The sequence below is a fragment of the Mustela nigripes genome, chromosome 2 (assembly GCF_022355385.1).
Source record: "Mustela nigripes isolate SB6536 chromosome 2, MUSNIG.SB6536, whole genome shotgun sequence".
Taxonomy (NCBI): domain Eukaryota; kingdom Metazoa; phylum Chordata; class Mammalia; order Carnivora; family Mustelidae; genus Mustela; species Mustela nigripes.
The window spans coordinates 66,851,386-66,866,086 of record NC_081558.1 but is presented as its reverse complement, the minus strand read 5'-3'; the positions used below and the strand labels follow the sequence as shown (position 1 = coordinate 66,866,086).

Here is a 14,701-nt window from a genome sequence, read left to right as displayed (position 1 = left end):
ACTTTAAAAAATGAGGATAGTTTAAGGGACCTCTGGGATTAACATTGAGTATGCGAACATTCACATTTTAGAGGTGCCAGAAGTAGACAGAGAAAGAACAGAAAACTTACTTGAAAAAATAATAGCTGAAAACTTTCCTAACCTGGGGAAGGAAAAAAGTACCAGTCAAAGGATGCACAGAAAGCACCAAACAAAATGAACCCAACAGAGTCTGCACTAAGTCGCATAATAATTAGAATGGTAAAAATGAAAGATGATCTTCAAAGCAGCAAAAAAAAAACTGTTAAGTACAAGGGAAATCCCATAAAGCTACAAGATGGTTTTTCAGCATAAATTTTGCAGGCCAGAAGAAATAGCATGAAATAGTCAAAGTGCTGAAAGCAAAAAGCCTACAACCAAGAATATTCTACCCAGAAAAGTTATCATTCAGAATTGGGGAGCGATAAAGAGTTTTCCAGAAAAACAAAAGTTAAAGTAATTCATCACCACTAACCTAGCCTTACAAGAAATGTTAAAGGGACTTTTTAAATGGAAAAGAGGGGCACCTGGGTGGCTCAGTGGGTTAAGCCTCTGCCTTCAGCTCAGGTCATGATCTCAGGGTCCTGGGATAGAGTCCCGCATCAGGCTCTCTGCTAAGCAGGGAGCCTGCTTCCTCCTCTCTCTCCCTCTCTCTCTGCCTACCTCTCTGCCTACTTGTGATCTCTTTCTGTCAAATAAAATAAATAAAATCTTTTTTAAAAAATAAAATAAATGGAAAAGAAAAGGCAGTAACTAGAGGGAAGGAAAGGAAAAAACTTCACTGATCAAAGCAAACTTACAGTAAAGGTAGCAGATTAATCACGTATAAAGCTAAAATGAGGATTAAAAAATAAAAGTAATAAAATCAATTGTATCTACAAAAGTCAGTCAAGAGATCCACTAAATAAAAAGATATACAATATAACATCATACACATAAAATGTGGAGGATTAATGTAGTACTTATAGAATGTGTTCAAACTTAAACAACAGTTAACTTAATATAGACTGCTATATATATAGAATGTTATACATGAACTTCATGATAACCAAACCAAAAACCTATGAAAACAAAAAATAAAGAAAAAAGAATCCAAGCATAATACTAAAGAAAGCCATCAAACAAGGGAAGAGAGCAAGAGAAGAAAGGAACAAGAAACTAAAAAAAAAAAAAAAAAAAAAAAACAGAAATTAAGAAAATGGCAGTAAATACATACCTATCAATAATCACTTAAAATGTAAATGCACTAAATGCTCCATTCAAAAGACAGAAGAATGAATTAATTAAAAAAAAATTACACGTGGCCTAAAAGAGACTCACTACAAATCTAAAGATATGTACAGATTGAAAGTGAAGGGATGGGAAAAAAAATAGTCTGTGGAAGTGGAAGTAGAAAAAAAGATGGGGTAGCAATACTTAGAGTAGACAAAACTGACTTTAAAACAGACTATAATAAAAGGCCAAAAAAAGAGTATTGCTGCATAGTGATAAAGGGATCAAACTCAACAAGAGGATATATAAATTGTAAATAACTATGCACACAACTCAGGGACATCTAAATATGTAAAGCAAATATTAACAGACACAGAAAAAGACAGCAATACAATAATAACAGGGAGCTTTAACATATCACTTGCATTAATGGGTAGATCATCCAGACAGAAAATCAGTTAAGAAAACAATGCCTTTGAATGACACATTAGGCAGGATGGACATAACAAATACTACAGAACATTCCATCAGAAACAGCAGAATATACCTTCTTTTCAAGTGCACATGAGATATTTCTCAGGTTGCATCACATGTTAAGCCACAAAACAAATTTCAATCAACTTAGGAGGACTGAAATCATATCAAGCATCCTTTCCAATCATAGTGGTATGAAACTAGAAAAAAAGTTGGAAAAAAACACATACTTTGAGGCTAAGCAACATGCTGCTAAATAATCAGTGGATCAAAAAAGAAATCAGAGAGGAAATTTTAAAATTCTAAAGAAAAAGAAAAATGGAAATGCAATAGTTCAAAATCTTAGAGATGCAGTAAAAACAGTTTTAAGAGGACAGTTTATAGTGATATAGGACTGACTGAAGAAATAAGAAAAATCTCCAAAAACAATCTAAACTTGTCCCTAAAGGAACTAGAAAAAGAATACATCCCAAAGTTAGAAGGAAGGAAATAATAAAGATCAAAAAGAAATAAATGAGAGACAAAAAGTAGAAAAAATAATCAATGAAACTAAGAGCTAATTCTTTGAAAAGCTAAATTTGGTAAACCTTTAATCAGAGACATAAAAGAAAAAAACAAAAAATGAAGGTAGAGAAGTTAGAACCCACACCTCACAAGTACAAATGATTATGAGAGACTACTACAAAAAATTACATGTCAAAACACTGGACAACCTAGAAAAAAATACATAAATTTCTAGAAACATACAATCTTCCAAGACTAAATCAGGAATACAAAATATGAATAGACTGATTACCAGTAATGAAACTGAATCAATAATCAAAAACTCCCAACAAACCAAAGCCCAAGACCAGATGGCTTCCCAGGTGAATTCTACCAAACATTTAAAGAAGAGTTACTACCTATCTTTCTCAAACAATTTCAAAAACCAGAAGGCAAAGGAATGCCTCTAATTCATTCTACAAGGTCATATTACACTGATATCAAAACCAAAAATATAGTAACAAAAAAAGAAAATCACAGATCAATATCTCTGATGAACACAGATGCAATAATCCTCAACAAAATATTTGCAAACTAAATTAAAAAATACATCAGAAGAATCATACACCACAATCAAGTAGGATTTATTCTAGAGATGCAAGGATGGTTCTATATCTGGAAATCAATATGAAACAGCACATTAACAAAACAAAGCATAAAAATCATATGATCATCTCCATACAGGAAGAGCATGTGACAAAATTCAACATCAACTCATGAGAAAAACTCTCAACAAAGTTTAGAGGCAACATAAATGTAACAAAGATCATATATGACACACCCAGAGCTAAACATCTTAATAGTGAAAAGCTGAAACCTTTTCCTCTAAGATCAGAAACAAGAAAAGAATGTCTATTCTCAACACTTTTATCCAAAATAGTACTGGAAGTCCTAGCCACAGCACTCAGACAAGAAAAAGAAATAAAAAACATCCAAACTGGAAAGGAAGAAGTACAACTGTCACTATTTGTAGATGACATTATACTATATATAGAAAATCCTAAAACTCCACCAAAACACTATTAGAGTAAATTAATTTGGTAAAGTTTCAATTCAGTAAAGGATCCAAAATCAATAGAGGAATCAGCTACATTTCTGTACATTAATAACAAACTAACAAAAGGAAGTTAAGAAAACAATCCCATTTACGATTACATCAAAAATAATAAGATACCTAGGAATAAATTTACCAAGGAGGTTAAAGACCTGTATTCTGAAAACTGTAAGACAGTAGTGAAAGAAATTGAAGATGACAAAAATAAATGGAAAAATATACCATGCTTCATGGACTGGAAGAATTACTATTCTTAAAATGTCCACATTACCCAAAGCAATCTACAGATTCAGTGCCATACCTATCAAAATACCAATAGTACTTTTCACAGAGCTAGAGCAAAGAATCCCAAAATTAATGTGGAACCACTAAAGCCTCCAAAGAGCCAAAGTAATCTTAAGAAAGAAGAACAAAGTTGTAGGTATTATAATCCCAGATTTCAAACTACACTACAAAGACAGCATAATCAAAACAGCATGATATTGGCATAAAAACAAACACATAGATCAACAGGATAGACTAGAGAGCCTAGAAACAAACTCATGCATACCTGATCAATTAATCTATGACAAACAGAGAATATACAGTGGTGACAGAACAGTCTCTTCAATAAGTGGTGTTGCTAAAACTGGACAGCCACATGCAAAAGAATGAATCTGGACCACTATCTTACACCTTTCACAAAAACTAAAAATGAATTAAAGACTTGAAAGTAAGATCTGAAACCGTAACACTCCTACAAGAAAACACAGGCAGTTAGCTCCTTGATGATAGCTTGGAGACAGTTTGTTGCGTCTAATACCAAAAACAAAGGCAACAAATGCAAAAGTAAACAGTGGAACTGTATCAAACTATTAAAAAAAAACTGCTGCACACCAAAGGACACCATCACAAAAATGAACCTACTGTATAGGAGAAAATATTTGAGAATCTTTTATCTGGTAAGTGGTTAAGGGCTAAAATATACAATGAACTCATACAACACTGTAGCAAAAAATCTAATTAAAAAATGGGCAGATCTAAACAAACATTCTTCCAAAGAAGACACACAGATGGCCAACTTGTACAAAGGCAATCAACATCATTAATCATTAGGGAATACAAATTAAAACCACAATGAGATCACCTCACCTGTCACAATGGTTATTATTAAAAAGACAAGGAGTAACAAGTGTTGGCAAGGATGTGGAGAAAAGGGAATCTTGCACACTGTTTGGTGGGAATGTAAACTGGTGCAGCCACTGTAGAAAACAATCTGGAGGTTCCTCAAAAAGTTCAAAATAGAACCACCCTATGATCCAGGTATTACTTCTGGGTATTTATCTGAAGAAAATTAAACAACCTGAAAAGATATCTGTACCCCCATGTTCACTGCAGCATTATTTACAATAGCAAAGACATGGAAAAACCTAAGTGACAACTGATGGATGAATGGATAAAGAAAATGTGGTGTGTATATATATGTATTATACAATATAATAAATACCATTATGCAATATAATACAAATATTATTCAGCCATAAAAAGGAGGAAATCTTGCCATTTGCAACAGCATGGATCTGGAGGGTATAAATCCTATTTATGCTAAGTGAAATAAGTCACATAGAGAAAAACAAATACCCTATGATCTCATATATATGTGGAATTTAAATAAAACACACACACCCGATAGATATAGAGAACAGACTGTGGTTCCTAAGGGTGGGAAGGGGGCAAAGTGAATGAAAGGGGTCAAAAGGTACAAAACTCCCTCTCCCACTCCTCCTGCCTGTGTTCCCTCTCTCACTGTATCTCTCTCTCTGTCAAATAAATAAATATTTTTAAAAATAAAAAAAAGAAAATAAATAAGTCACAGGGATGTAAGTACGGCATGATGACTACAGTAATACTGTACAGCATATATTTGAAAGTTGCTAAGAGAGTAGATCTTAAAAGTTCTCTTCAAAAGAAAAAAATTTTTTTTCAAGATTAACTTATTTGTGAGAGAGAGAACACAAGCAGGGGGAGAAGCAGGCAGAGGGAGAAGACGACTCCCTGCCCAGCAAGGAGCCCGATGTGGGACTTGATCCCAGGACCCTGGGATCATGACCCGAGCTGAACACAGATGTTCAACAGACTGAGCCACCCAGGTGTCCCAAGATAAAAAAATTTATAACTTATATGGAAATGGATATTAACTGTGCCTACTGTGGTAATCATTTCTCAGTATATACAAATACTGAATTACTATGTTATACATCTGAAACTAACATTGTTTTATGTCAATGATACTTGAATTTAAAAAACCCAGTATTTTACCTCCACAAAGGGCAGCTCCTTCTTTAGGTTAAGGTAGAGATGAGGAGGTAAAGGGAACTAAATCCTTTTAATCTATAGTTGAGCTGGGTTTGAGATTTTTTTTTTTTAATATTTATTAGATTCAGTTTAAGAATGGCTTAAAAACATTTTAGGGTGAGATGAGAACCTTCAGGAGAAGTCAGGATCTGAGCAGTGGTGTACAACTTGAGCTGTACAACTTAGCTGTTTGCTTTTGAACTCAAGAGATTTTTCCCTATTTTACATTCTTGCTGCCAGCTGGGGAGCTGTCTTTGCTCTGCACTAAGCACCCTTCACTGTGCTCTAAGATCTGTCTGTCTCTCTCTACCCTGTGCTCTGACTCCACCTTTTGAGAGGTGTTGCCTTGTTCTCAGTGAAAACCTGGATAGTCACAGAGGGCTACTTGTCAGCTCTCCCGCCGTGCCCCAGCTTGTGGTAACCCTACTTTATACTTGGTAAAAGTCCCTAGTGCCTCAGAGAAATTTGTATTAACTCTCCAGCCCTCCCTCTATTCTTTAACAGAGTCCACCCACCTCAGGATCATTCTTAGCTCTTTCCCTGACCCCAGCCTCCAGCATACTATATTCTTAAACTCAGTGAAGGCCCCTGGGAAAGGGGTGGCAGGTGGGTGAAGCCTTACTCTGTGGCTGGGGCTCTTCAAAATTCCAAATTGTCACTCCAGCCCAAACACAGTCAGTGAAGGTTTGGCTGGTTTCTCTTCACTGGTCTGTAGAAGATTCTTCTTCCTCCTGCTATCCCACCATAAATGGAAGTATCTATGTGTCTCCTTTTTTCCTGGGAAGGCTCATTATGTTCTGAATTTTAATTTATTTAGATGTCTTTGTGTCCTCAGTTCTCTGGTGATTTTTTAGAGAACTACCATTTCCTAGCTTCTTCACCTTTCTCATTATTACAGTGGAAACAACGTCTAACTTTTGCAACTTGCGACATCCTCATAGAAAGTAGCAGTCTTTCTTACCCCTTTCGATGACAGAAAACAGACCTGGAGCAGATAAATAACTTGCAAAAGGTTTAAAACTTAAAGAAACAACTGTAATTTAAACTTATATTTCCTGACTCCAAGTCTAGAAGTTCTTTGCATGCACAAAGGAGTTCTTTATACTGCACAACAGGTAGTAAAAAGGCGATTTGTCTGAGTCATTTACCCTTTCAGTATTTCTAGTTTGTAAACTGAAGGGACTGTGCTAGAGAAACTCAAAAGTCTCCTTCAAATCTAGTACTTCAAGATACAATTAAGTCCGTGTTTTTAAAATATATACCATCACAGTTTCTGAAAGACTAACTGTCTTTAGATTTTACATGTCTAATTAGCGTCACAAATTCATCAAGTCCCAAACTAACTCCTGTTTTCTTTATACATACCCTAAATTTACTCCTCCTCTGGTCTTCATCTTAGTAGATGACAACTCCTTCCTATCCCTCAGAATAAAGTCATGGAAATCATCCTTGACTTTCTTCTCTATTTCACAACAAATCCATCAACTAATCCTATGGATTACTGTAATAATGTCTATCTAGTGTCCTCTGTTTTTGTCCTTCCTCCCCCTCACTCATACCCCAAATGTATTTTCCACAGAGCAGAGAGAATGGTCCTTTTAAAAGTTGTATTATGTCATTCTTCTTAAACCCTGCCAATCGCTTCCCCCTTCCCACAAATGGAAAAGAAAAAGTTCTTCAAATGGCTTATAAATCCTATGTGATTTGGCCTAACTACTTTGATCTTACCTCCTACCATGTACCCCTGTCTTACAACACTCCAGCCATACTGATTTCCTTGCAGTTCCTCCAACACATCTGGGATGATCTCTCCTCAGGACCTTTGCATTTGGTTCCTCTCATAAAATGGCCTATCTCCAAGGCATTCCCATGAGATAGACTCTGCTCAAATGTCATCTTAACAGAGAGGCCTTCCATTACACTCTATATAAAAAGCAACTCCTCCTTCCTCTCATCCTACCCTAAAACTTCCTTTCTCTCTCACTCAGCTTTAGTTTTCTTCAAAGCACTTTCACAACCGTATCTGTATGTTTATTACGTCTTCCTGCCACCCCAACGTAAGCTCCATGAGGGCAGAGCCTTGCCTGTCTCATTGTTGGATACCCACTGCCTACAACAGTGACTGGTACCCAGTAGCCCACAATAAACATTTGCTGGATAGAAAACCACAGAACAGAAAATTTTAATGGAAAGACAATTATAGGGGCAGCACGGAGAACTCAAAAAGCTGGGTTTGAACCTCAATTCTGACTCCGCAAAAATTTTTCCAACAACTGCCCTCTTCTTTCTTACACCCCTCTCATAGCCATCCCCGTGCTGAAGGTGGTAGTAGTAGAGGTAGAGGTTAGAGGTGAGACACAAAATGTGGCAGGGAAGGCAAAAGTAAAAGTGTAGCCCAACCCACGGCTGGCCATATTTGAGCTTTGGTTGTCTGCCCTCTTAAGGCAGGGGAAGGAGGGTAGCCAAGTAAATCCCACAGGATGTCATTAAACAACATCGTAATAGAGAGTCTGTTGGGGTGCCTGGGTGGCTGAGTCGTTAAAGCATCTGCCTTTGGCTCAGGTCATGATACCAGGGTCCTGAGATCAAGTGGCAAGCCTGTTTCTCCCTCTCCCACTCCCACTGCTTGTGTTCTCTCTCTCACTCTGTCTCTCTCTGTCAAATAAGTAAATAATCTTAAAAAAAGAGAGAGAGTTTGTCATAAAATGAAAAAGAGCTTGCTGGCTCAGCCAATAAAACACCGAAGACTCTTAATCTTGGCAAAGTACAGTTATGCTACACAATGGGAACAATCTTTAGTTTGGAAAGAAGCCAAAGTATAATGGTTAAGATGCCAGACTTTAGAGACATACTGGTTGACTTCAAATCCAGGCTCTGCCACTCACTATATGGCCTTGGACAAATTATCTCATCAATCTGGGTCTGTTAAATGGGTATAATAATGCTAATCTCAGAGGGATGTGGAATAATGCCAATCTCAGAGGGATGTGGAAGGATTAAATGAGATAAATGTGAAGTGATCAGCCTAAAACTGGACAATGTCAAAGGGCTCTATAAAAAAGTTATTGTTACAGTTCTAAAAATTGTGCTTCATCCCCAGCACAGTGCAGACCAAAGGGAGACCAATATTAGTAATAGAAGGAAAATGTATTCTTTTTATGATCTTTTGACATAGATCTCATTCTATTAGCTCTCTTAACTATACCATGTGACAAGAGACCAAACTGTCCATATACCTTGGTATATTTTATTGCAAAGCTCCCCCTGCCTTGTACTTCCCAACACCTCTGAGAAGTCCTAACCACAGATAAACACAGAAAGAGAAGTACAGAAATAGCTAGAAAGTCCAAGTGAGCAAGTTAAAATGAGAAGAGCAATGATACAATGTTATACTTCCGAGAAAAAAAAAATCTGCTTTATAAGCTAAAGTATTAGGCAACAGCAAAAATATGACAAAAGGTATCCCAATGTATATTCTGATCCATATGAATCAAATTGGTGTCTTCTGGAAACCATTTTAGAATATACAACTGAAATATATGTTAAAATTACTATCAGGAAAAATCTCAGACAATAGAATTTTATTTTTTAAAATATATTCATCCTCCAACTCTAAATGGCTTTATGTAAAACACTGGTCTTTGTGATTCACAAGAAGTATGTGTCAATTCCTGAAAGCAAGGCGAAATGATAGGAGAAACTTTCAATGTTATTACAGCCATGAGTATGAACCCCAATTCAACAATCTGTCTTTATTAATTGCTCTTCATTTCATCTTTGTGAAAAAGGGGAGGGAAAAGTAAGAGGAAAGAAGACTAGGCATGACTACCCTGCTCTATAGCATCTAGCTTAGGGCCAGGAATAACAAAATATAAGTGTTTGATAAGTGCTCAAAAATATTAAAATCCAAATAGGAAAACAAATTTCCTAACATATACCTGTCATATATATTGGGGGAACATAACACTGATGCACTATATATTATAGTATAATCTAGTGTTTACATAAGCAGGTTCTGAAACAATCTGCCTGGATTTGAAATCTCCCTTAATTTATCAGCTGGGTGACTTGGGCAAGTTACTCTTCTGCACCTCGATTTCCTCATCTCTAAAATGGGGAAATGGCATCTTCTTCATAGGGTTGTTGTGATGGTTAAATAAGAAACATGAGGTGCTTAGAAAAATATCTCACTTAGAATGTACATAATAAATGCCAGCTGTCATTAAAGAACAGAAATTAGTGGCTTAATTGAGGAAATTTTCATTGGGAGATAGTTAAGCAGAGTTCCAAATTTATGTGCAAAGTTATTCATATCAACCGCTAAAGTTGTATGCTTAGATTCAAGCATTCAATGAACAGTGATGTTATGATCTTGAATATAGTTCTGGGGATTACATAGGCAGCTTCCTCATTCCCCATCCTATACAACTAATCATTCCCTGCTCTTGTTGGGGCCCAGGCATCAGTTCATCATAAAATCAAATCCCTTCCATGAATGAAATTCTTAATGCTTAAAAACAGACAAAAAGCAAAAAAAATTTTGTAAGTTTAGCAAACCAACCACTAGTACACAAGTATAGTAGAATGCTTTTAAAGTAAGTAAAACTCTAAAATGCACAATTGCGAATCAAGGTGGACTGTGGGTCAGGATGGAAGGAGAGAAGAAAAGAAAAATGGGCAACAGGAGGAATAGAAGACTTCAGAGACCTGTGAAAATTTAATTCCAGAATATTCTTCCTTTCTCTTTGCTATAATTGTAAGAGCTTTTCTCATATATAACATATAACATTTTGCAATATTTACAACACTCAGATTTTTGTAAATTCATTTTCCAAAACTCTTGTGAGGCTCCATTAATTTGTCACTTAAAAGCAATTCAGAATTAAAAAGAAACATACTCAAAACAAAGACCACATTTCTGTTATTTGTGGGTAATTTTCCCCCCACTATCAAAAGGCCACACATCTGGCAGTTGTTTTTTCAGAGCCAATGATAGATACAGACCAGCCACCTTCTCTTCCCAATCATGCCTCCCCCTAGTTACAGAAAAAAGAAAAGAAAAGAAAAGTCTGCCAGGGTTCCAAATGGTAGCTTTTCTCTCCAGGCCAAATGACACGTGGGGAGAACCCCCACCTTCTCAGCTTATTAGCACTTTACTGTAGATAAAGAGCAAATCTACACTAGTGATTGTTTAAAAAAAACTGTTTCTTAAAGCCAGGCATTTCTTTAAAATCCGCCCCAAACCCCTCTCAAATATTCTATATCAAAGGCGTATCCCCAACGGAGTCCAGCTCCTCTCTTCTTTTACACCCTTTGGAGGCCTCCGGAGAAATCACACCTTTGGTCAGCAATTCCATGAATCCTGTCTAGTCAAGCCAACATCTCAGCTGAGTCTTCAAGTCAAGTGTTAAAAACGAGCTTAATGGGGGCCAGGTGGTATGCCCACTCGCTCTCAAGTTTTTTAAAAAAGTAGTGATTTAAGACGCTTACAAATATACTAATTACTAATTAAATCCCGTAAGGGGCTGTGCACGAGGAAAACCTCCAGTTTAATACCCCCATTTTTTTGGAAAGGAGGAGGAAAAATCCAAAATTACATATTTAAATTCCTCCACACGCTAAAAATCCTGTCAATGATGAATTTTAAAGAAATCTCTACTATGTATTGTATTATTTATATATAATTGCGTACAAAAAAGACAGGTAGCACAGAGACTGCAAAATATACAAATATACAAAATATACAAAATAATACAAATATACGGTACATAGATCCCTTCTCAAAAAAAAAAAAAAAAAAAAAAAAAAACCACACCCTCTCTGGGTGGCTTCCCAGGCTCGCCGGGACCAAAAAGCGTCACAGGGGTCCCGGCGGAGGCCCAGATCTTCAACGCAGAGAAGGCTGCGTCGCTGGCGCCCCGGGGCAGGCGGGCGCTCCGGGTCTCCCGGGACTTCCCCTCCCCCGGGCCCGCCTAGTCCTATACTGCCCTGCCCCGCAGTCCCGCAGGCCGCAGCCCGGCCTCTCCGCGACCCCGGCGCAGCCCGCGGGAACCGAGCAGGGGCCGCGCGGGGGTTCGGCCCGGGCGGGGAAGGGCGGGGCGGCCCAACCCAATGGGGCCCCAGACTCACCATGGCCGAAGAGCAGCGAGCGCGCCCACAGCCCGAAGTCACAAGGCGCCGGCAACGCCCGTTGTCCTGGTGACGCCAGCTGGGCGCCCCGCCCCGTTCCCAAGGTGGGCTCGGAGACGGCCATTGGCGGCTGTCGAGCACGTGACGTGCAGGGCGGTGCCGTTTGGACCGCCCCCACACCCCGCTCCGACCCTTGCCTCTGCTCCTGGGCGGGGCCTCTGCATCTGGACCACCATCATCCTGATCACCTTGACATCCCTCACCTGACAGATAACCCCGCCTCAGGCTGCCCAGCTGGAAGAGACCTTTGTGGATTTACCTTATTTAAGAAACAGATTACACAGGTAATACGTGATTATTAAAGACATTTTAAACTAATGATAGCAAGAATTAGAAAGAATAAAACCACACTAAATCCCAGCACAGGTAACTACAGCTTATATCCTAGTTTATCGGCTTCCAGTGAAATGTATATTATAATATATTGTATTCTTTAAAGTGAAAGCAAACCGTCCACACTTTTATAACCTACTTCTTTTTAAAAATTATCTTTGCATGCCAATTCATGGAATAGCATTGTGTATGTATACTCTAATTTATTAAATCAATTCTTAATTTGTTGGATGTGCTTAATATGGTTGAAGGGAACATTAGATATCCGCAAATCCGGCATATTAAAATCTATGGAGACATGTTCAACAGCCAATCTGACACCTCCCTTTGAATGTCTAACTGGTATCTGAAACTTTAATATAGCCCAAATAAGACTGTTGTTGTTGTTCATGTTCAGTTGGCCAGCATATAGTACATCATAAGTTTGCGATGTAGTGTTCAATGATTCATTAGTTGCATATAACACCCAGTGCTTATCATGTGCCCTCCTTAATACCCATCACTGGGCTATCCATTCCCCCACCTTCCTCCCTTCTGTAACCCTCAGTGTTTTCCCCAGAGTCCAGAATTTGTCGTGGTTTCCTCTGATTTCTTCCCATTCAGTTTTCCCTCACTTCCCCTGTGGTCCTTCAAGCTATTCGTTATGTTCCACATATGAGTGAAACCATGTGATAATTGACTTTCTCTGCTTTATTAGTTCATTTAGCACAATCCCCTCCAGTTCCATCCCTGTGGATGCAAATGGTAGGTATTCATACTTTCTGATGGCTGAGTCATCTACCACTGTATATATGAATCACATCTTCTTTATCCATTCATCTGTTGAAGGGCATCTCAGCTCCTGGATTCAAATGTCATACTCACCCTCCAGTCTTCCTCATCTCAGCAAAAGTTCCCTCTTTCTCCTTGGCTGTTTAGGAAAAAACCCTAGGAATCATCCTTGATTTTCTCTTTCCCTCATACCTCATGTTCTGGACTCTATCTTTAAATAAATCCTGAGTCTATCCATTTGTCACGATCTCCACCTCACAGTCACCATCATCTCTTGCCTAAGTTAGTCTCCGTGCCACCTGTCTTCTCTCCTACAGTCTGCAGCATTTCAGTGGCTTCCCATAGCACTTAGGAAAAAGATCCAAACTCCCCCTGATGGAGATCTAGCCTCCTGCACTAATTTCATCTCCTACCACTCTTCCCTCATCCAATCCACACTAAACATGCTTTATTTCCTGAGGTTCCTCAAACATGTCAGACACTTTCCTACGTAAGAGCCTCAGCAACAACTCCTTTGTTTTTTTTTAGAATATTCTTCCTCTAGAGCTTCACATTACCCATTTCCTGGTTTGAAACAGGTCACTTATCTCCTCAAATGTCATCTTCACCGAAGCCTTCACTGACCATTCAATCTGAAATATCTCACCCTGGTTACTCTTTCTCATCACAGTCTTTATAACCTCTCTTATATCTGTCCTGTTTTCAAATACCTAATGCCCCTTAAAATTATCTTTCACAATTTTTGGTATATTAATTATAGCCTGTCTCTTCACCCTGGAATGCAAGATGTCTATGTTGTTCCCTCTCTGTGTTCCTCCTGTTTAGAATAGTTTCTGCTTATAGTGGATATTCAATATTGATGATTGATTGAAAGAACAAATATATATTCTCAGACTGGATGGTCAGTTTGAAGATACAAGCAAAAATATGACCTGTCAGGGCACCTGGGGGGCTCAGTCATTGGGTGTCTGCCTTTGGCTCAGGTCATTATCCCAGGGTCCTGGGATTGGGGCCCACATCGGGCTCCCTGCTTCACGGGAGACCTGCTTCTCCCTCTCCCACTACCCCTGCTATGTTCCCTTTCTCTATGTGTCTCTATTTGTCAAATAAATAAATAAAATACTTTAAAAAAATAATATGATCTGTCAAAGTAGGGAGTGTGATAGAAGAAAAACTGTAATTTTATTTTACTTTTATTTAAGATTTTATTTATTTGTCAGAGAGATAGAGAGAGTACAGGCAGGCAGAGTGGCAGGCAGAGGCAGAGGGAGAAGCAGGCTCCCTGCAGAGCAAGGAGCCTGATGTGGGTCTCCATCCCAGGACGTTGGGATCATGACGTGAGCCGAAAGCAGCCGCTTAACTGACTGAGCCACCCAGTCATCCCGAAAAACTGTAATTTTAAATTTTATCTATTATAATATGAAATATACATATAAGTAGTAAAATATAAATGTACAGTTTTTATAAAGTGAACACCTATATAAACACCATCTAGTTCAAGAAATAGAACATTGCCAAAAGCCTTCAAGAGTTCATGTGTCCTTTCCCAATATTAACCCCCATCCAATGACAACTATCTTAATATTTATGAAAAACATTTTCTTGCTCTTCTTTATATAGTTTTTATAGCTCATTAATTTTCATTTCTATAAGGCATTGCATTGAATATATGTACAAGAATATATCCTTTCAACTGCTGAGCATTTGGGTTGCTTGCATCACTTCCTGTTTAGGACTATTATAAAACAATGCAGTTGTGGGCATTTTCTCTGG

General features: G+C 38.1%; 1 protein-coding gene across 3 annotated transcripts in view; it reads right to left on the bottom strand.

Annotated features, from left to right (window-relative positions):
- The window catches only part of FBXL2 (F-box and leucine rich repeat protein 2), a 149,554-nt gene extending 137,478 nt beyond the window's left edge, over positions 1-12,076 (bottom strand). Inside the window, exon 1 of one of the 3 annotated variants that reach the window (XM_059390637.1) lies at positions 11,765-12,076. In XM_059390637.1, coding sequence (XP_059246620.1) covers positions 11,765-11,767 — 3 coding nt within the window. In that variant the 5' untranslated portion in view covers positions 11,768-12,076. The remainder of the gene's footprint in view (positions 1-11,764) is intronic. The other 2 variants (XM_059390636.1, XM_059390638.1) reach the window with 2 other exon arrangements.
- Between the last annotated feature and the right edge of the window lie 2,625 nt (positions 12,077-14,701).